Here is a 23,423-nt window from a genome sequence, read left to right on the forward strand (position 1 = left end):
TGTAGAATGTACATTTGCTATTGTATTTCTGATGTTATCTATTTTATCAGTGAAGAAATTCATAAAGTCATTACTATTAAACTGTGAGGGAATATTTAGATCGGGTAGCGTCTGGTTATTTGTTAATCTAGCCACTGTGCTAAATAATTTGTATGTTATGTTATTGTTATGGTTATTTTCTATGAGTTTGTGGATATGCTCGACCCTAGCAGCTTTTAGAGCCTGTCTATAACTGGACATACTGTTTTTCCACAGAGCAGTTGAGATAAATCAGGCAGGTTATTTGTGGATCTGTCTTTGGTGTCTGGAACAATAGCTCTGCCCAGACGATAAAGCAGAACCATTTAGTTAATATCAGTAATACGCAGCATGCACGATACAAGGAAATGGTCAGTAACATCATCACTTTGAGGTACGATATCTATATCAGTAAGATCGATTCCATGCGATATAATTAAATCTAGCGTATGATTAAAACGATGAGTGGGCCCGGTGACGTTTTGCTTGACTCCAAAAGAGTTTATTAGGTCAATAAAAGCAAGTCCTAATGCATCATTTGTATTATAAACTTTAATGTTAAATGATCCGACAATTAGCACTTTATATTGTTGCAACACCGCCGCCACGACCAGTCTGACGGGGCTCATGCTTATAACAGTAGCTTGGTGGAGTAGACTCATTTAGACCAATATAATCATTTGGTTTTAGCCAGGTTTGAGTCAAGCAGAGTACATCAAAACTATTATCTGTGATCATTTCATTTACAATAGCTGCTTTGGGTGCGAGTGATCTAATGTTTTGGAGCCCAAACTTAAAAAATTGTTTTTGTTAATTTCTTTAACATTTTTCTGGTTTAATCACGGTCAGATTTTTTCTAGATCCTGCATTAAATTTATATTTTGACCTCACTATTCCAGTAGCGGATGCATTAAATTGATCAAAAGTGAACTGAAGACTGGAGTAATGATGTTGAAAATTTTGACATCTTAATATTACATTACATTTAAATAGACAACAGTTGTTTAAAGTTGTAATAACATTCCACATTATTATTGTTTTTACTGTACTCTCTTAAAATGAAAGTTTTCAAAAGGGCAATGTCATTAAAGAACCAATTTTGTTTCCCCAAAGAACCTTTCAGTGAACAATTCTTAAAATAATTTTTTTTTTCTTACTGAGAATATTTTAATAATCTGAAGAACCTTTTTCCACTATAAAGAACTTTTGTGCAACAGAAATATTCTGTGGATGTTTAAGGTTCCTCATGGAACCATTGATGCCAATACAAAATCTTTATTTTTCAAGAGTGTGATTTTTATCAAATGCAGCCTTTGTGAGCATAAGGAATTCTTTCAAAAACATTACAAAATCATACCGACCCAAAACTGTAGTGTAATATAATATTTTAAATGTGTTTGATGCATCTTTTTCAGTGGAGGCCTGCAGTGGCATTGCACACCCCTCAATAAAGGAGTAGCTGTGCCCCTGGTTTATAGTAAATGTGAAAAATGTGCATACATTTAAAATCTAGATTTGAGTTATACGTAACATCCGTCATGATTTCATGTGATTGTTTTCTCACTTGTAATGAATTTACACTACCCCTCACATAAACAACTCCCGTAATGTCTGTATGTTATGAGGCTGTGTGGTGTTTGTGAGCGATACAGCTGGCATGAGAACATCTTCAGTGTAATGACTGCAATCTATTACCAAGTGTGTGTGTGTGTGTGTGTGTGTGTGTGTGGGTGTGGGGAGGGGTGTGTGGGGTGATGTGTAATAGAAAACACTAATCTGCATAATGCACACATGCACACGTACTGAGCACTGCCTCAACTGTCAATACATGGCTTGTTCAATGAAAAAAAAAAATATATATAATTTTTCATTTGCAGCAGCTATGGAGAAATAATATTTCTCTGGCACGTGCTAAAGCGTGCCCACACCGATTAACTGGTTAACAAATGACTGATACAGCCAGAACCAAATGTGAAATGTCCTGATAAACAGATCATTCACTGAGCTGGGATCAGGGTCTGTGTTTGCTTTTGGAGGAGAATAAATTGCAAGGTTTACATACACAATATTGTAGAACGTATATGTGTGCAGAAATGAATGGATGTAGCACAGAGTGTTTAGATTTGTTTTAGAAAAAGTGAAGTTCAACCGGAAATGTAAACCTGTCATCATTTATTCATCCTCATGTCATTTCAAACCTGGATGACTTTCATTCTTCTATAGAACATAAAGGGAGTAATTTTGGATGACATCTCTCCTTCATGCAGTTCCACTGAATGGACACTGGAGTTTTCAAGCTTCAGAAAAATGCAAATGCAAAATAAAAATATTATAAAAGTAGTCTGAGTGACTGTTTTGTTGTGAAACAACATGTAGGTAAATGATGATCCCCCCCCCCCCAAAGAAGATGGCCAGCATTTTTCTCAGAAGCCTTGTGTGATGAACCATTACAAAGCCCAAGACAACAGCGCTCAATATTGCATGGCAGGACTTGTAAGTGAAGATGGTTTGTGATGTGTGTCAGGCTAAATCCAGCAATATCCTTCCTTTATTGACTAAAAGCTTTTCATTAGGGTAAATAAAACAGAGAAGCCAAGTCCTCCCACCGTGAGAGCTTTTTCCTCCCACTGCAGCACAATTAAAATCCATATTTCACAGTTGGTGAAGAAGAAAAAAAACATCACAAACAAAAATGACAAACACTAGTACAAGTGAAAAAATAGAATGAAACAACCAGAAAACAGGATGGAAAATACAAATGTTAACATCCACAAAAAAAACGATGTACATAACTTACAAATGATAATATTCAGAGAACAGGTGAGTTGTAAGTAGTGATTTAAAAAAAGACTATTTTTCTATGGTTTTGTCCCACTGGCAGGGTGAATTCTTTTTTGTTATTACACTCTCATACTACGAGCAATATAACAGCATATGATGCATTTTATATGTGCATAGTTATTAAAACCCAATTGCCCCTAAATTGGTGAGTGTCCTTCAAATGACCCAACCACCCATGAACATTTCATCATGCCACAAATCAATATGCATGCAATGCCTGAGTCTGTGTAATCAATGACCTGACAATAGCAGAGCTTTATTTATTCACATTAGAAACAACAGCAGTGTCAGAGCTGACCTGCAGTGGGTATTTTTAAGAGATTTTGAGGGGTGGGTTTGTCACCTGGCCCTTACGGGACACAATTTTTTATCAATTTTTGAAAGGTAAAATTGTGTCTGGTAAATGTCTGCACCATGTCCCCTCCCCCAAAATTATGTTTTCGGAGATGCAGGGCCTCATTTATAAAACACACAATTTGATCTAGTGTGTGTGCCCTAAAATCTATGACAAAATTTATATTTACAAAAACGGCCTTTTATGTAGAAAAGTGCTTAATAGTAGTACCATGTTAGGGTCTAAGTAGACCTATGCACTTTTCCATGTGTCAGAAAGTCGCAGTACTGTGAGTATTTGGTAATTTAAGCACTTCTTGCCACTCGACATTCTCAAGTAAAGGATGTGGATGTTGACTGGTGTTCTTTTATATGCTAATGACATTAACTAGCCAGCGTTTACAAGGTGGAGATCTGAAACAATTCAGCTACGCTCAATTTCAAGATCATCTGTTATTTATAAATTTCATACCTGAAAAAGAGGCGTGCACATTTTTTTTGCACATTTTCTGATTAGTCATTCACACAACTCTAACATAGCGAACACTCTAATGACCTCTATTTAACACCAGATGCCATTGTAGTAAATGATTGTCAGCAGTTGTAACAGTAACATTGTTCATTTGCATCCGTACTGACAGTTTCTGATGCTTCTGAATGAATTATTCCTGAGGTGTGCTAAGTTTAGCGACCTGCCGTGGAGATAGGTCAGACATCCCCCACATGAACTACATATAAAAATACATATTTCATGGCCTCCATTAATGTAAGTTATGCTCCTGCGGTACCGTTGAGTCACTTCATGCACTTCATATTGTGGCCAGTGTCGGACAAAACCAATGGAAAGGCAGAATGCGGAGTGATGAACGTGCTTGTGAATGCTGTGAATGGAAGGAAGCCCTTGAATGGGTTTAATGTTGAGAATCTCAAAAGGATGCTCTAAATGAAAGGCCATTGGCTCTGCATTAAACTGCCATAATTCACAATAATGAGCCTGTTTAGCGGCTTTCAGTTTAACGCAGGGGATGAATGCCGCCTGGCACAGTTGGCAGAGATGGGCGGCACAGGGGCCAAGGCGCCTGTGAATGGGATGATTAGATGACCACACTTAATTAGATCATCGCTCTATTTCATTAGTCAACCTCGGGAAGAGGAAGTGGCCGTATCATGTTCACACTCGTCAATGACCAATTTTGAGCGGGACGGCCCTTTTAACCCTTGCCCTTCCATCTATTTTGAACATCCCTGTTCGTATATGCGCTCCTCTGAAGTGCTCTGGCACACCCCTGAATTCTCTGAGATTTGTCTTCCTGGTCCCTTTGCTCTTATAGTACAAATATTATAGAAATGGATTCTGTCCAAATAAAAGGGTACAAAATAAGGGTTAAAACTTTTACACATTTGTATTATTATTAATTGCAACCCTGCTGCTGTCTGTCTAATTTGCGCGATTATTATTTTCTAGCAAGAAACATGGAACACACATGTAAATTAATACAATTAATTAATTATAAAAGTCTGTAGTATGTATTAAGCTGTCACTTAGCTTACTAGTTTGGGGCCAAATGATTGTTTGTAGTAATTAATGTTTTATTTTAGGTTAGGAAAAATGGTAACGGGGTTGAACAGTGAATCACAGATTTAAATAAATAAAAGGACAATTTTGATGTAGACAACAAAAGGATGCAAAATAGGCATTGAAACCATATTTAAAAAGAAATTTGATTTTCAACCTTGTTACTGTCATGTCTGAAAACAGTTTAAATGAACATCATTTTTATTTTCTAGAAAGAAACATTTAATAAACATGACATTTAAAAAACTACAAACAAATAAATAAATAAAGTTATGTGTAACAGGGTTGCAGATTTAGGGACAAATGTTGATTTGTAGTTACTGTATTGATAATTTGGTCATAAATTCAAAAAAAAAAAAAATTTGTGACAGGGTTGAACAATGACGGATATAGCACATAGGGTTCTTTGTCTCAACAAATGAATGTGTTTAAAGACCAAGTGCATTACTGATTGTCATGTCCACTGATGTGACAGTCCAAAAATGATCACTGCATCAGAGGCTAAATTATGCACGAGGTGGAAATAATCAGCTGTGACACGATGACAGCTCTAGACACTTGAGACAAGACCTAAGGACACAGATAAGCTTATTTTTAAAAAGGTCTGTACAAAAACAGGTCCTTTAGTTTGCTCTGCGGCACCACAGTGGTCCTGATAAACTCAATGCAGTGATGTGTTATAAATCGCCTCAGAGGACAAATAGCTAATTTTCTACTGTCCAGGTGGAAAAGCAGCTCAGAGCTATTCCAAGGTGAGCGCATGTGTCTTTTGTCAGAAGCATGTTTAGAGACGTATAGTGGTAACTATACAAAAAGAATGATTTGTAGTGTATTGATAATTTGGTCATAAATTCAAAAAAAAAAAAAATTCATGACAGGGTTGAACAATGACGGATATAGCACATAGGGTTCTTTGTCTCAACAAATGGATGTGTTTAAAGACCAAGTGCATTATTGATTGTCATGTCCACTGATGTGACAGTCCAAAAATGATCAGTTGTACAGTAGATCTTTCATACAAGCATCTCCTGTGCCACTGCATCAGAGGCTAAATTATGCACGAGGTGGAATTAATCAGCTGTGACACGATGACAGCTCTAGACACTTGAGACAAGACCTAAGGACACAGATAAGCTTATTTTTAAAAAGGTCTGTACAAAAACAGGTCCTTTAGTTTGCTCTGCGGCACCACAGTGGTCCTGATAAACTCAATGCAGTGATGTGTTATAAATCGCCTCAGAGGACAAATAGCTAATTTTCTACTGTCCAGGTGGAAAAGCAGCTCAGAGCTATTCCAAGGTGAGCGCATGTGTCTTTTGTCAGAAGCATGTTTAGAGACGTATAGTGGTAACTATACAAAAAGAAGCAGATTGCTTTGTAATGTCCACTGCTACCTGAACCTGAAATAAGGCCATTCGCTCACCTACCAACTACCAGCTCCAGCAACTGTGAAATTACTGCTGGAAACAGTTTTGTTTTGTTTTTTTCATTAGAAATGTTATACAAGACAAAATGACCTGCTCTTTGCTTTAAACAGCCAGCTAGCACAGCTGATTACTGTGATGTTGCTGTATGTGACAAGCAAATGTGAATGTGTGTGAGCAAACATGCAACATGCGGAAAACATTATAAAGAAATGAAATTATGAGGAGCTTGATATGACATCAGTATGAGGAGACATGTATCAATCTGGCATAATTAACATGAAAATAACATTAATGAGACTGAACAAACACATGGGTTGAATTAATGTTGACATTTGCTCAGAATGCACACTGGGCAAACAATATTGTATTTATTTATTTTTCATTTAAGATCCCGAGACCCTCACAAAGGTGATTTTTTTTTTTTTTTTGCATATTTAATTATTGCACAATTCATTTGCAGCATAGGGGGTGCAATTAAATAAGCAAATGTGTTAATTAATTTATTCATTGTGGCTCCTTTGTAACTATGAAAACTTTTATAATTCTTTATTTATTTGATTAAAAAAATTAATGTAATTAAACATTAATAAAAATGTAAGTAAACATTATACATGCACTTTTATTTGAATGCAAATGAGACTGAACAAACACATGGGTTGAATGCAAATATTGAACATTATACACTTGCTACACAGAAAAAAAGTAATAAGAAAAAAGAGAAAAACAATTACAAAACAATCAATCATAAATAAATAAATAAATAAATAAATAAATAAAGAGGTGACGGGGTAATGATGTAAATAAAAAAAAGAGTACAATCAGGTATAAATATATCAAATAAATACTGTTTGTTTGTTTGTTTGTTTGTTTGTTTGTTTGGGGAATTAGATGAAAGTTACACATTAGACAAAAATATGCCAATGTAACAGTAATGGCATCATAGGGATCTGATTGGTTATTAATAGGTCCAGGATATTGAGATATCAGCGGCCCCAAAAATAAGTCACACTTAACGAGTATTATCTCATAATAAGATAATCTCTTATACTTGTCATCGCATTAGACCACAAAATATCAAAACAAGTGACATTTATTTCAAAGCAAACAGACATCTGTAGTTAATGTGATGAACTTCACTTGTGGTTATTTTGCTGAGACACCTGTTTGTCTTCATACATGCTGTTTATTGCTGTTTATTATTTATATTAGCAGACATGTGAGCTCTGTTTGAAGTGAAGCTAGATCATCTAAGCCTTGGATAAGTGGAAATAAGGCCATCATTTGTAAGTTATTCCTCCTTAATGGGTTTTTCTTACTGAACTGCAATTGCAATGATAACCCGCATGGTATTAACATTTTGTTGAGCTCAGACTGGTTTTGTGTGTTTTGTCATATTTCCTTCCTAATAGAATATTTTACCATTACCCTTTTGAAACATTGCAGTCCAGGAATCATGCAAAGCAAAAATTAAAAGCATTATCTGCGAGGGAGCATGAAACTCCCTCATCTGTTGTATTTTTAAACCTTTGATTTAACGTTGTTTTTTTTGGGAGGAGCGAAAGGTACACTAAGGTAGATTAGATATTGAAATTGACTTGATATTTTTCTTGCCCAGAATAAAAGTGTGCTCACATCATTTTATGAGTCATATGGCTGCTGTAACAGATATTTGAATAGCATCCATCCACAAGTGTGGGCTATGTGCTCTTGCGGAGGTGTGTGTGTGTGTGTGTGTGTGTGTGTGTTGCATTATGATTTTCGCATCGGCTGTCTGGCCGATTAGAACTATACTTGGCTCGAGATGGTTTTAATTAGAATAAACACACCCACATCAAAGACTCTCTCCCTCCTCAACTGCTTCTGCAAAACACACTTAGGACACTTCCAATCCATCTTCTTTATTACAGAATACAACAAGCGCGTGCACCAAGAGGTGGGGAATTTGGTCGAACCGTGCGTGCCGGTAGCTGTGCATTATTAAAGATGCGTTCGTCCGCTCTTAGCGTGAGGTGAGCAGAAGCAAACACTTATCAAACGATAAGATGGTATTTATTTTGGCTCTGGCAGAGGACTATGAAGATTAAGTATCCAAGAAGACGTCGCTAATTAATGTGCGCTCATTCCCAGCAACAACCCAGGGAGCGGCTGTTCTCGGGAGAAAGCAATATCTGCCTAATGAAACATGAAGTATGAGTAAACTAACCGAAAGTCAATGAGATTGTCTATTCCTGTTCTTCCGGTGTTTGTGTGGTGCAGTTGAACAGAAACGAACCTTGCTTTGATGTGTCCGCAACGATCTCTCTCACAAGTCCAATGAGATTTCTGGGGCAAATTCGGGAAATTTCCATTTTGTTTCAATATAAAGTGCAGTGCTTCATCTGCCGTGCTCTTATCATGATGGATTCTGGGTTCTGTTCATATCAGAGGTGATCCAGGAGCAGGTAGTAGTAGATATTAACATATATACATTCACAGATGCTTTTATCCAGAGCAGTGTACACATTACGAAAAACACAACCAATTGTGTTCAATTCAATTAATGTTGAATTATTCCTGCTAGCTGTAATTTCTGCACCACTAATGATGCCAAACAGAATCACATAAACATTTTCTGATGTAAATGTTTTGCCTGTACAAAACTAGTACCCAACATGTAATGAGGTTGCTGCAGTGTTGCTAAATAATTCTTATTTCTCAAAAGAGCACATCTTCAAGTGATATTCTGGATATATATTTGGGTCCTTGTTTTAATGTTAAGAGCCTTTACACCAAAGACAATAACCATAAACTATAAAGTTTTCTTTAGGCATAAGTCAAAATGTTAAAGTGGGTAAATATAATAATGTTTTTAAACCTAGTTTCACCATAAACAAAAGTTAAAATGAAATATGAAAGTAGCGCAAAAAAAAAAAACATTTTGTTAGTCTGTGTTTAATTTAGTTTGCTTAGTATAAATAAATAGTATAAATACCTTAATATTTGGTGGTCTTTTAAAATATGCATCATATTTTTTATTGTATAATTTAAAAAAAAAAGAATAAAACCCACAATATCTTCTGCAGTCAGTAAAGCTAGCCAGTATGTGTTCCACATAAAAAAGAAAGAACAATTGTTGTCTTTTAATATTTTATATAGAGAGTGTTATTTGCTTTTAGACAAACTGAACAAAACAGCATTAACCATGGTTTTCAATATAAAAATGCACTTTACATAAATGATGTGGTCGTTTCACTTTTTTTAAATGTAGTAAATATTATTGGTGTGAATGGGCCTTAAGTGTAAAGAAATGTATTCACTTATTTTATTATCCACCAGGTGCAAATCGTCAAATCACTTAGAAAAGCACACTTTTTCATTCATGTGCATGGTGCAGTTATGCAGATGTCAAAATATAGGGGTTTGTTTAAATCACTAACTGTAATATGAGCAATAAGGTTGTTTTTTTTTTGGTTTGTTTTGCCTTAAAGGGTTAGTTCACCCAAATATTAAAATTAGCCCACAAATTACTCACCCTCAAGTCATCCTAGGTGTATATGACTTTCTTCTTTCAGACGAATCCAGTCGGAGGTATATTAAAAATTGTCTTTGATCTTTCAAGCTGTTTCATGGCACTCAGCGGGTGTTGCATGCATTAGTCCAAAATAAGTTAAATAAAAAGCACCCATCCATAAAAAAAAAGTGTCTCCCACGGCTCCGGGGGGTGAACAAAGGCCTCCTGTAGCGAATCGATGCGTTTTTGTAAGAAAAATATCCATATTCGAAACGTAATTATAACTTTAATGTAGCTTGCACCAACAGTTGTACACGGAAGCAGCTCCGGGAGGATGACGTATGAGGTCAGCGCTGCTTCCGTGTACAGCTGTTGGCGCAAGCTACATTAAAGTTATTATTACGTTTCGAATATGGATATTTTTCTTACAAAAACACATCGATTCGCTACAGAAGGCCTTTGTTCACCCCCCGGAGCTGTGTGAGACACTTGTTTTATGGATGGGCGCTTTTTATTTAACTTCTTTTGGACGGATACATGCAACACCCGCTGAGTGGCATTAAACAGCTTGAAAGATCAAAGACAATTTTTAATATAACTCCGACTGGATTCGTCTGAAAGAAGAAAGTCATATACACCTAGGATGATTTGAGGGTGAGTAATTTGTGGGCTAATTTTAATTTTTGGGTGAACTATCCCCTGTAAAGACCACCTCTGATGACTTCTTCCAAACATGATGATTCGTCCTCCATTGGTTGGACAAACAGGTAGTCCCGCCCCTGCTCATGCCACTGGTCGAGTCAGAAGTCAAACCGCTCAAACAAACAGAATATTTTGTTAGAGCCACAAAATGACAGTGTTTACACTCTTCAGGAACTCAGGAATAACTTTAAACTAGAGTAAATGGGTATAGAATAATGTCTTCAACTTTGAACATTAAACAACCCAAGTATTGCACAATAGCACAATCCTCAACTTGTTTAGTATAGATTCACAGTGATGTATATGTGCAATTTTAAGAGGTGTAAGCAATTTTGGCCAAACAGGAAATGACAGCTAGCTCTTTCAGCACCATAGCAGATGAGTTCCGTCATATCTTTAGCCTGGAGCTGTGAATGATTTTATCTTCATCATGCATTCAGAGCCGGCAGTGAAATCTCTCTAACCCCGTCACAGAGCGGATGCTAAGCAACCCCGCTCAAACGGTGCTCTGAAGGTGGCACAGCCGTCACGGCTCGCATCACATACTGGCCGTGGCATTTCAATTAGCCACCGCGAGGAGCACAGGAGCAGAGAGGAGATTAGAAACAACTAAATTCAATTACAGCTAAGCCTCCATGGGTAATGCTTCAAACCTCATCTTGTTAAGATCTAGTTAAGAGTACAGAGGAAAGGACGCTTACTTACCGCTGGATTCCTGCACTCGGATTTCTGCGTCGGACTAACTGCATCCGTCCAATAGTGAGACATCAGAACATTACACAGCGAGAGATTCCAGTGACTAAGCATAGACAACATCAAACCAACAAACAAACACATGAGCTGCATTTGAATCGTCTTCCCCAGAGGAAAACGCAGTTGCTTTCACAGCTCACGAGACATAATGGAGCTCTCCGATGGTTTAAGTTGTAACTTTCTCTCAGATGTTTCTCCTGAGGAGAAATGAAAAATGAGACAATTAACCCTATCCATCCATACATCCATCCATCCATCCATAAAATGAATGTTGATAGCATAGTTCACATTATTTGGTCTTGGAAGTATATCATAAGAAATGTTTTCACAGTTAAATTTTCTGGTACCTTGGAAAATCTGAGGACAGTTTGAGACATTGTTGAGATCTTGAAACTCTAAGGAGACACCTGTGAGACAGACCTCATAGATTGTTCCCCATTTCATCGTGTTACCTCAGTAGAAAGCTGCTCATGCTTGTAGGACCTGAGTGTCAGAGCAGTGTTGAGTTAAATATATGAATGTGGGGAAGACATGATCAAAAACAACAGAGTGATGCCAACCTCTGAGTGAATGTTTGGAGAGAAAGCCGGCGAGCCGCTGACAGAGTGCCTCAAATAGAGACGTTTCAGTCCTCACAGCCTGCAAATCACCCAGCAGGCATCTGTAGGACCGTACACTCACCAGTGCTGCATTGCTCAGGGTTTTCACAGCGTATTAAAATGAAGCAGGCTCAGAGCGATGATTAGCACTTAGCAGTGCAATCAGAAACGACCTACACCGCCCACATTTCACCAGGCAAAAATGTATAATCACAATTCAGAAATGTATGCTCCAACCAGTATTACTTCTGCTGCAATCCCACCCAGCTGTAGCTTATTTACCTAAAGAAGCAAATGCAATTTATGGGGGTCCACACAGGGGTCACAGAGATATCAATAAAACACAACAGCCGTGCCAACGATATCAGTGCAGCTTGTTCCGCTCAAGCAGATGCAGTGTTTTTCTGGTCCACTAATGTCCTAGATGGCGACTGGCAAGGGTAGAGGGCCCGTCTGCTGTAAATTACCATTGGCAGGGACAGGGCTTTTTTTTTGGCAATGACTCACTACAGGATGCATATGCAAATACAGCAGGCGAGTCATAGAATCATTCCAATTCAGTCTCAAAGTCAATTAACTTTGCCACTCTAATTAACTGTCAAAAACAGCTAAAAGAGTGAGAAAGCCATTATGTTCATTGATAAGTGGCATGGGCTGCTCAGCTTGGGACTCTGTTTATAGGTGCAGACAGCTTTGTCAGGCCTGTCAGAGCTCTGCACTTCTTCCACAGTGAGTCCGTTTGGGGTTTTGATGTCTGCGGAAAACTTTTGTGCTGACTTTGAAGAACTCGTCTAATTATTTGGAGAATGTTTAGCCAGATTTCATCTCTTAATTTCCATACAAACGTGGATCCAGATGGGCATGGGATCTTTTGAGGAATCTTCAATGAATTCCATTGTAGCCATTCAGATTCTGTCTGGCAGACAATGAGAGAGATAGAGTGCTTCTATTAATCATGTTGTTCAGAATAAATCATGTATAGTGGTGTTATCTGGCTTTCAGTATGAATGGTACAATAACATTTGATGTGACTTTCATTTCACTGTCAAACTAGTAAGGACAGTCCTATTTAGCAAACACAAAACCCGTAACATTTCACATGTACACTAAATGACAAAATGTAAAAAAGGGCCCAATGTGCTGTGTTAATATGAAGGCATTTTCTGTGTTGATTTGTATTGTGTTGAGTTTTAGGGAAATGTCCATAAAATTACTAGTACCTTTTTTCTTTTTCTTCAGATTTTTTTTTATTCTTACAGTGCATAGGGTTATGATTAACCATCACTAACTGCAAAAGATTTTTTTTTCTTAACAGTAATGTACATTAGGGTTTTGGTGGTTGTCAGTGTATTATAAAGGTACAAAACATTAGTACTGTATTATATTAACAAGATCTCAGTTCATATAGATATTATACTGCAAATTTAAGTTAAATATTTAAAACCTAAAATGTTGCTACTGTATTTTTCTACAGTAAAGTTCTGGCAACCACTGCTGCCCTTTTTTACCATAAATTTATTTTACCACAGATTTATTTGTTTGTTTGTTATTTTAATTTTAGTTTAATTTATTTATTTATTTTCAGTGTAGTGGAACATTATTTTATTTCATTCTAAAGCTTCGGATCAGACCTGTACAGTGATCAAGGACCAAGGAACCAAGGAAGTCTAAGCATTGATTTCACGGGCAGATGACTGGTTTCTGACAGATTTTTTTTTTTTTTTTTTGCGAGCAACATTTAAATCTGAAATATTTAGGAATATTTATGGACATTCAAAATAATGTACTTATGAACCAAAAGACCTTTATAAGTTGACTCGGGGACCGTATACTCAACAGTGCTGCAATGCTCAGGGTTTTTCCAGTGTATTAAAATGAACGGGGATGAAATCAATGATTTTAGCATTTAGCAGTTTATTTATTAGTTGTGTGCATTGTGTTTGGGAAAACAGTAGAATTTCTTTCCCTTGTAATCGGACTGTCTCTTGAAATCCTCCTGTAACTCTTTACAGTCTAGTGAGCTTTAACAACTCTTCAGGAGTCCTCTGAAATCTCACTTGATCTGCCCAGATTGCACTTGAATGGAAATACTTTGTACACAGCAGGTGACCAGGACAGGTGTTTTGCAGGTCAGGTCGAACCCCACGCCTACATTGAAAATATTATTTTAAATGTCCTTCTCTGAGCTTTATCTTTACTAACCTTAATTGTTTATTTTAAATTAATAAGTAAAGCAGACTTCTTTATATACATTAGTGCTCAAAGGTTTGGGGACAGTAAGATTCATATAGGGTGTTTTTTTTTTATTCATAAAGAACATATTAAACTGATCAAAAGTGACAGTAAAGTCATTTAAAATGTTTTGTACTCATATAAAGTTTTCTATTCCAAATAAATGCTGTTCTTCAACTCAGTTTATCAAAGAATCCTAAGGAAAAGAAATCACTTCCACACTTTATTAAGCAACACAATCATTTTCAACCAAAAATAAAAATAATCAGAAATGTTTCTTGAGCAGCAAGTCGGCATATTAAAAAGATTTCTAAAGATCATGTGACACTGAAGACTGGAGTAATGATGCTGATTCAGCAAATTCAGCTTTGCAAAAATAAAATTAAATACATACTTTTTACATGATTGTTACACCATCTGACATTTTTGGTCACTAATCATTTTTGTTTATTTTTTATTGTTTCTAAAACATATGAAATCATCATGAATACAGATCATGAATCACTTCTGTGTATCTGGCACATGCATTTGTCTTTTTTTTTTACTAGATGTTTAAAGATTTTGTCAAGATGTTTGTTTTTTTTTTTCCACAAAATCCACATCATGTCACTGAGCCATGACACTGAGACAGATGTTCTCTACTGAATCCCTTCAACTCTGGTTAACCTCTGTCCTGACTTATCCAGCTGTGCAGATTTGGTCAAAGCCCTGACACCCCTGATAACACACACTGTATGTGTAAAAGCTGTTGATAGCACCCGTCTTTCATGCAGAATCTACACAGATTTATTAGTTGACTCAGGTGTGTTTGATTAGAGTTGGAGCTAAGCTCTGCAGGACGATGCATCTGTTCACCTTCATTTCTTTAATGTCTAGCTTAAACGGTGTGTTTCCAAACATTGTTCAGTTAATGCTTTGCAAAAACCAGTGGGATGCATTTTTATTTATTTATGTATTTGTGTGCATTGTGTTTGGGAAAACAGTAGAATTTCTTTCCCTTGTAAACGGACTGTCTCTTGAAATCCTCCTGTAACTCTTTACAGTCTAGTGAGCTTTAACAACTCTTCAGGAGTCCTCTGAAATCTCACTTGATCTGCCCATATTGCACTTGAATGGAAATACTTTGTACACAGCAGGTGACCAGGACAGGTGTTTTGCAGGTCAGGTCGAACCCGACGCCTACATTGAAAATATTATTTTAAATGTCCTTCTCTGAGCTTTATCTTTACTAACCTTAATTGTTTATTTTAAATTAATAAGTAAAGCAGACTTCTTTATATACATTAGTGCTCAAAGGTTTGGGGACAGTAAGATTCATATAGGGTGTTTTTTTTTTATTCATAAAGAACATATTAAACTGATCAAAAGTGACAGTAAAGTCATTTAAAATGTTTTGTACTCATATAGAGTTTTCTATTCCAAATAAAAGCTATTCTTCATCTCAGTTTATCAATGAATCCCAAGGAAAAGAAAACACTTCCACCACACTTTATTAAGCAACACAACCATTTTCAACCAAAAATAATAATAATCAGAAACGTTTTTTGAGCAGCAAATCCAGCATATCAGAATGATTTATAAAGGCTCATGTGACACTGAAGACTGGAGTAATGATGCTGATTCAGCAAATTCAGCTTTGCAAAAATAAAATTAAATACATACTTTTTACATGATTGTTACACCATCTGACATTTTTGGTCACTAATCATTTTTGTTTATTTTTTATTGTTTCTAAAACATATGAAATCATCATGAATACAGATCATGAATCACTTCTGTGTATCTGGCACATGCATTTGTCTTTTTTTTTTACTAGATGTTTAAAGATTTTGTCAAGATGTTTGTTTTTTTTTTTCCACAAAATCCACATCATGTCACTGAGCCATGACACTGAGACAGATGTTCTCTACTGAATCCCTTCAACTCTGGTTAACCTCTGTCCTGACTTATCCAGCTGTGCAGATTTGGTCAAAGCCCTGACACCCCTGATAACACACACTGTATGTGTAAAAGCTGTTGATAGCACCCGTCTTTCATGCAGAATCTACACAGATTAACATATGCATGTTTATTCTGTAGCTCAAGATGCTTCACCGCTCATCCAACTGGCTTCAGCAGTTGTGATCGGATGATGTGATCTCTTCATACTCAGTGGCATCATCTGAAATAGTCATCTAGGAAAAGTCTCATGAAGATATTAAATGACAGCTCATTAATGGTGGAATCCCGGGTAACTGAGAGATTAATGATGAGAAACAGCTGCAGACCGCTTCTCCTGTTCAAGTTGGCAGGTCCACTTCCACATCGATGGCCTCCTTAACTCTTCTCTCTGAGACCCTCTATGCTCTCTGTCTCAGATCTTCATTTGACTGCCCTTGAGCGTGTGGTCCTTGTCCTTTAGCTGCAGATACACTGCTGTGTTTTGTCCGCAGATGTGTTGTGACATGCACTCACACTGTGGTGGTTTGCTGATGTACAGCTTTGGACGTTCCTCATCACAGAACTGCATGAGTGATGGTACTCTGTTTGTCCTTTACTGCATATATGACGAACGTCCTCTGTTCAGTCTGTTTGAAGTGGATGTTGTTTGTTGAAGGTACCTGTATAGTTTCTCAAATGCTCCAGTCATCTAGAGAATGACAATGTTGTTTTGTTCATTTTGCTTTTCACCGTTTTGGTCTCTATGTTGAACCGTTTAGTGGTTTTGATGAAGCTGAAAATGAGTTTCTGAGAATCAGATCCAGTTGACCAGAATGGATCTACTAGAGCAGGGGGTCAAATTGGACACTTAAAAAAAAAAAAAAAACGAATAATAATAATAAAGATTAAAAATATATATTTTTAGCTATGTCAAAGTTAACATGTTAGCTTAAGATATTGCATACATGTGTTTAGCATGAAAATGTTTAAAACATTTGTTGATATGATTATTACTGTTTTATTTTGATGTCTAAAAACTACAGAAATCATGAAAGTAATCACAATTTTTTTTTCTATTGGCACCATAGTTTTTAACAGTATGAAATAATAATAATTACACACACACATATATATATATACATATTAGTACTTTGTCTAATCATCTTATTTAGTTGTCTAATGTCTGGAAATTCTGAAATCATGGCAATAATCGCATTTTTTCTATTGACACCATAGTTTTTAACAGTATGAAATAATAATAATTACACACACACACATATATATATATATACATATTAGTACTTTGTCTAATCATCTTATTTAGTTGTCTAATGTCTGGAAATTCTGAAATCATGGCAATAATCGCAACTATTTAACAGTAACACTAATTAACAGTAATTATATAACAATAAGAAATAATAATATTAAAATAAAATGTAACACATTATTAATATAATTACTGTTTCATTTTGCTGTCTAAGACTGGATATTAATCACAATTATTTGATCACATTGACTGCCATAGTTTTTAACAGTAAATAATATCAATAAATAAATAACAGTAAATAATATACATACATTAAACTAATTTACTAATTTATTTTGTCGTCTAAATACTAGAACATTCTACTATGACCAGGATAACAGAATCTTCACAGACATTCTCATGGCTTTTAGAGTGAGTGGAAAAAATCAGGATGATACACAGCCGTAAGACCATTTTAGTTTATATTAAAGCCTCTTCCACAGGCATACATCATGTTGACTGTAAATGAATTAAACTGAACTGAGTACTCCCTACCGTAGCGTACAGGTAAAAAAATAAAAATGCCGAGAACCCATTTCTCAAGTTCATTCTCCCATCAGAGCGCTGGAGAGTGCATGTAAATGTTGTGCATCACAAACCATAATTCTTCATTTTTAAGTCAATATCAAGGCACAGAAAAAGCAGCGCTTCCCGGAGATTGCTCTGAGCAAACACACATACAGTGCCTCATATATAATTAACTGGAAACATTCTGCAGATGAGGAAGTCAGACGTGCTGAGCATCACATCTATTCATTCAGAGCCATCCAGTGATGGCTGACACGTCCTGCTCTTCTGTTGTAGACGGGTCATATAGAGCTTTTTTTTTTCTTCTGCCATTTGTGTAGCGTTTTTCTGAAAAGTCATTTAATGGGGTGGGGAGCGGTGCGATGGCAGCTGCATGCTGGGAGAGCAGACACTGGGCTTTTCACGCCACCTGGGCCAGGCAGAGCAACTGAGCCGTGCAAAGCCTGAATAGAGGAAGTGCAAAGAGAAGTTCGAGCAATCTGCAGTATAGAGGAGTTGCCAAAAAAATGTTGACTTTGTTGCATTCGTGCCTGTGTTCCCCGCCTGCGATAAGGCTTTCGAATGGCGGCGGCACGTGATAAATTAACACATTAAGTTTAATTCAGCATTTTATTTATCTATCTACTTATTTATTTGTTTATTTATTTATTGACATTTTGAAACCAAATAATTTAGATGTTACTATTTTTAGGTTTTCATGTCATAGCTGTTACTATATGTGCATTTTAACATTGCTGGAATGCTGTATCGACCTTAATGGGGTGGGGAGCGGTGCGATGGCAGCTGCATGCTGGGAGAGCAGACACTGGGCTTTTCACGCCACCTGGGCCGGGCAGAGCAACTGAGCCGTGCAAAGCCTGAATAGAGAAAGTGCAAAGAGAAGTTCGAGCAATCTGCAGTATAGAGGAGTTGCCAAAAAAATGTTGACTTTGTTGCATTCGTGCCTGTGTTCCCCGCCTGCGATAAGGCTTTCGAATGGCGGCGGCACGTGATCTCAGCTCTGAATGCATTTGCATAATCCGCAGTGCATTACTCTGGCTATCACCTTTAAAAATCAGCATTTTTTTTTTTAATGCATGTTCATATCTGGAAAAAACACTGTCAGAATGCTCTGCTACAAAGTGACACAAAAAATATTTCGAAAGTTAATTACAGCACACAAATGCATTTTAAATCATAAACGTATAATGACATTTTTAAGGTACATTTGGTTAATATTTTTGCTGCTCATGAATATTTTCTCTGTTTTCTGGTTAGTATACAGGAGCTGAGTTAATCCTTTTAGCAAACCACATACAAACCAATTTCGACCTGTCAGTCTATCAACCCACTGTTCTTTAGGGAGGAAATGTGAATTTGGTTTATTAAAAAATCCAGGGGAGCTATTGCACATGATCTTTGATATCTGAATGATGTTTTTAAATTGTAATAATTTTACATATTAATAGCACCAACAACATTTAATACAACTATTTTATTTATTTATTATGGATACATTTTAAAATATTTTTAGTAAGCACATTTCTAATCAGTATTTTCCTCTATAGACTATAAGTGTTTTTATAAAGCATTTGTTACCTTAATGAACTATTTCTACCTAACTTAACTCGAAAAACGTCACGGACCCCCAGGAGTTCCGGCGCATCATTGAGGAAATGGACAGGAGACAGGAGAAGCGCTTCCTCATCGACTGTGAAGTGGACAGAATCAATGTCATCTTGGAGCAGGTAAAGTCTGCATCTCCCCCCTGCCCGTTTCTTCACTTTTCTGGCTGGTTTGACGTCTCTTCCCTACCCATAAAGCCCTGCACTGAAGACTCGTTTATTTAGCAAGAATCCAGTCCCTGATTTATTAACATTCCTGAAGTCCATCAGTCTACCATGTCGTCTCCACATGGATGACCTGACAGAGCTGTAGATGGGTTCTCTAAGCGTACAATTAAACTGAATGGGTGAGCAGATATTTGAGCACGACTGTCCTATACTCTTTGGTCTCCGGGTGGCTCTTTGATGTCTGTCTGTGAAGGATAATCAGCCCGTGAATTGGAATGTCCTCGTTAGCGCTAATTTAAATGTATTAGCTTCAGTAGCACAATACCTTCTCATTGAATTTTTTGTTTCGCTTGCTTTTATGAATCTGTTCTGCATCTAAATTTAATCTATAATATATATTTAGCATTAATTTACCATGGCATAATTCATTTTTTTCTACTCTGCCAAATTGCACAAATAATGTTGTCATTGCTCTATTTTTTTTTTACTACTCAATACTTTTTTTCTGCAGCCTAGAACTTTTTTCTGCAGCTTAGGTTCCTGAAATTATTTTTCCTATTAATTTTCTCCATAGTGATTTCAGAAAATCTTTCAATAGAGTTCTAAGCCTCAAACCACAACAGCCAGCTTTGAGATGAATCACAACATTACTGCATGATTCGAGGCAAAAAAGGTTCAAGACTGAACACGTGTTTTATAGATATAGGCCTGTATCATTTATTTTAGTGTAAAATAGCATCTAAGTTTATTGCAAAATTGTCTTTAAATGTAATTAAATATGAGAAGATATTTTGAAAAATGTGGGTAACCAAACTGTGTCTAGTCCCTATTGACTTCCATAGTATGGGAGAAAACAAAAACTAAAACAAAAAACTGTGGAAGTCAGTGGGGACCAACAACAGTTTGGTTTCCAACATTCTTCAAAATATCTTCTTTTGTGTTCAGCGGAAGAAAGAAGCTCATTTAGGTTTGGAACAACATGAGGGTGAGTAAATGATGACAGAATTTTCATTTTTTTAGATGGACTCTCCCTTTTTCCAAGGTAACTTTGATTAGAGTTTTCTCTTCAGCATTGTGGGTAGTGTTGTTCTTCACGTGGAATTGTTTCATTTTTTGGTTACACTTTATTTCGATAGTCCACTTTAGACATTCTATTAACTATAAGTAACTTTGTAACTACATGTCAACTACATGTCAACTAATTCTCATTAATTTGCAACTACATGTCTACTAACTCTCAGAGTAGACAGGGTAGGTTTAGGGTTAGTAGAATAAGTTGACAAAGAAAGTGTTAGAAGATATTAAGCAGACAGTCTACTAATACTCTACTAACTGCTAGTTGACATGTAGTTGCAAAGTTACTTACTGTTAATAGAATGTCTAAAGTGGACTATCGAAATAAAGTGTTACCCATTGTTTTTACTTGGGCCTTACTCATAAAAGACGGGCAGATCAAATGTATATATCTTTATGTATATCCTTCATAAAAACATTCAGTAACACTTTATTTTAAGGACCAATTCTCACTATTAACTAGTTGCTTATTAGCATGCATATTACTAGCACATTGGCTGTTTATTGGAGCTCTTGGTGCATAAAGAAGATCTGTAAAGTTGCAAAGACTAAAATCTCAAATCCAAAGAGATATTCTTTATAAAAGTTAAGACTTGTCCACGCCTACCTAAAACGGCTCGTTCTAACACGCCCCCACATCAATCAGAGCACACCTCGTTTTTCAGACCGATGAGCTTTGTAAAAATCGAAAGGCGTTTCAGAAAGGCGGGGCATAGAGGACAAACAATAATGTACAGTATGTGGAAAATAATGTGTTTTTTGAACCTTAAACCGCATAAACACATTGCATTACACCAAATACACAAAATAATGTTCTTTTTAGCAACATCATATGACCCCTTTAATGCATTATTCTGCATGACCATTTTAGATCCCTTAACCCTACCCCTTACCTAAACTTAACAAATACCTTATTAACTATTAATAAGCAGCAAATTAGGAGTTTACTGAGGCAAAAGATGTAGTTAATAGTAAGTTAATAGTGAGAATTGGTTCCCAAACTAAAGTGTGACCAAATATTCTAACATAACATGAACACGAAACCTTGAGCTTGTGTTCACCACAGACCTTATTTCAGGCATTTAATCAAAAACCCATGGAAAAACCTACTGACCTCAGGATGATGGAACAGTAGGTGCTAAAATGCTCATTTCAAAAATACATCCTTCCTGCGGCCCTCTATAATCTGCATTTATTCCAGAATTGCCCCTCAAAACATAATCTATGTCTTTTTTAATAAGTCAGTGAAATAATTGTCCCTTGTCTTTGCCTCTGGCTGTACCTCTCCTAAACACTGCAGCGATTTGAGGGTAGGCAGGAGAGGATTTAGGGAAATTACAGCGGGAATCTCGTGTTATTGCCCCCCGGGGCACACATGTTTTTAATCCCTTTTCCGACCTCAGCATGTATTGGCTAAACTGGATCTAATTGAACTAATCTCCCCAGCCCTGCTGACACTGATAGCCGAGATAAGTTTCTGGACCGTGGTCCTTCAGAGACCTGCAGCGAGAGCTGATTCCAGACAGGAGAACCGCGCTATAGACTTCTGCTCACCGTAATCCATCTGCATTTTGTGATCTCTAGCTGTTCGGCACAGACTGCGAATGGGAGCCGGCCTCCAGAGGGTTTCAACAGCTGAGTTAAGCTTCGCAAAGAGCAATGGTGACAGCTTTTACTACCCTGCTATACTGAGTATGTCAACCCATCGTAATAATTTATAAGCAGTGCCCTTGCAGTGGGAGCGCGGAGGGGCTTGTGCCTTTTCAAGAGGAAAACTAGCTTGTGATCTGGGGTTTACACTCAAGATGTGTCATTTTACTCTGTGAGAGCATGACGGCCTGTCATAAGCAGAGTGACATTTCATGAGTCATTCTACTGTATGTGTGAATATGGTAAATAGTGCTGCAAAATGGTACAAAATGCCAATATCTGCTTTGTGATGAATTTGATGCAATTGCCAGGAGGATTTATGTGTCTCTGTAATGATTGAATATGAACATGCATGTTGTTTGATTAGTCTCAGAGCATCTTTGTTGGGGAATTGGGCTTTCTGTGCTGATGTTCAAGTAAAGACATCAACCTGTCCGTCTTAATCTAGGGGATATGGTGGGATGAAGAAATGACATCTGGTACTAACTTTAAGATACAATATGCAGCACTAATTAAAAAGCCAGGATGTGTCGGGAGTGTGGGAGGAAAAATATTAAAATGCGTTGAGAGCCAATGCTTCACTGAAGCCTTGCTAGATCTGCCACCATGAAGAATAAATAATAAGTCTCTTCAGATCCCTGGCAAAACCGATATGCAAATAGAAGGCCAAACAGGAAATAAGTGTTCAGACTCAGAATATAAATTAAAAATCCATAAAGTACATCTAAATATATATTGAATATATAATCTATATAATGTATTTGATAAAATACAAATATATTTATAAATAAATAGAACAGACAATTGATGAATTTCTAGTTTGAGTTTGAAATTACATACCTGTGCATTATCTGTTGGCAAGGTTGTTGGAGGATGTTTCAAGGGTCACAAATAAATGCTAACACTTCTGTTAATTGATAAATGGGGAACCGTTATCAGCAGTTATCTCAAAATTGTCCAAAAGTCAATTAAACTGTTTAGCAACTATGCTGTATTAGTCTGTAACTAATTAACTAGCTGCTTATTAGCATGCATGTTACTAGCATATTAGCTGTTTATTAGTACGTATAAAGCACATATTCTGCATGACCATATTCTACATCCCTAATCCTACCCAATACCTAACCTTAACAACTACCTATATCTAAGCAGTAATTAGGAGTTTATTGAGGCAAACGTCATAGTTAATAGTTAATTAATAG

General features: G+C 36.6%; 1 protein-coding gene across 1 annotated transcript in view; it reads left to right on the forward strand.

Annotated features, from left to right (window-relative positions):
* The window catches only part of LOC107733408 (glutamate receptor 3-like), a 152,008-nt gene that overhangs the window by 39,830 nt on the left and 88,755 nt on the right, over window positions 1-23,423 (forward strand). The window contains exon 4 of the mRNA XM_016545008.1: window positions 19,337-19,452. Within this exon, the coding sequence (XP_016400494.1) occupies window positions 19,337-19,452 (116 nt within the window). The remainder of the gene's footprint in view (window positions 1-19,336; window positions 19,453-23,423) is intronic.

Source organism: Sinocyclocheilus rhinocerous, unplaced genomic scaffold (genome assembly GCF_001515625.1).
Source record: "Sinocyclocheilus rhinocerous isolate Xijiao unplaced genomic scaffold, SAMN03320098_v1.1 scaffold460, whole genome shotgun sequence".
Lineage (NCBI taxonomy): Eukaryota > Metazoa > Chordata > Actinopteri > Cypriniformes > Cyprinidae > Sinocyclocheilus > Sinocyclocheilus rhinocerous.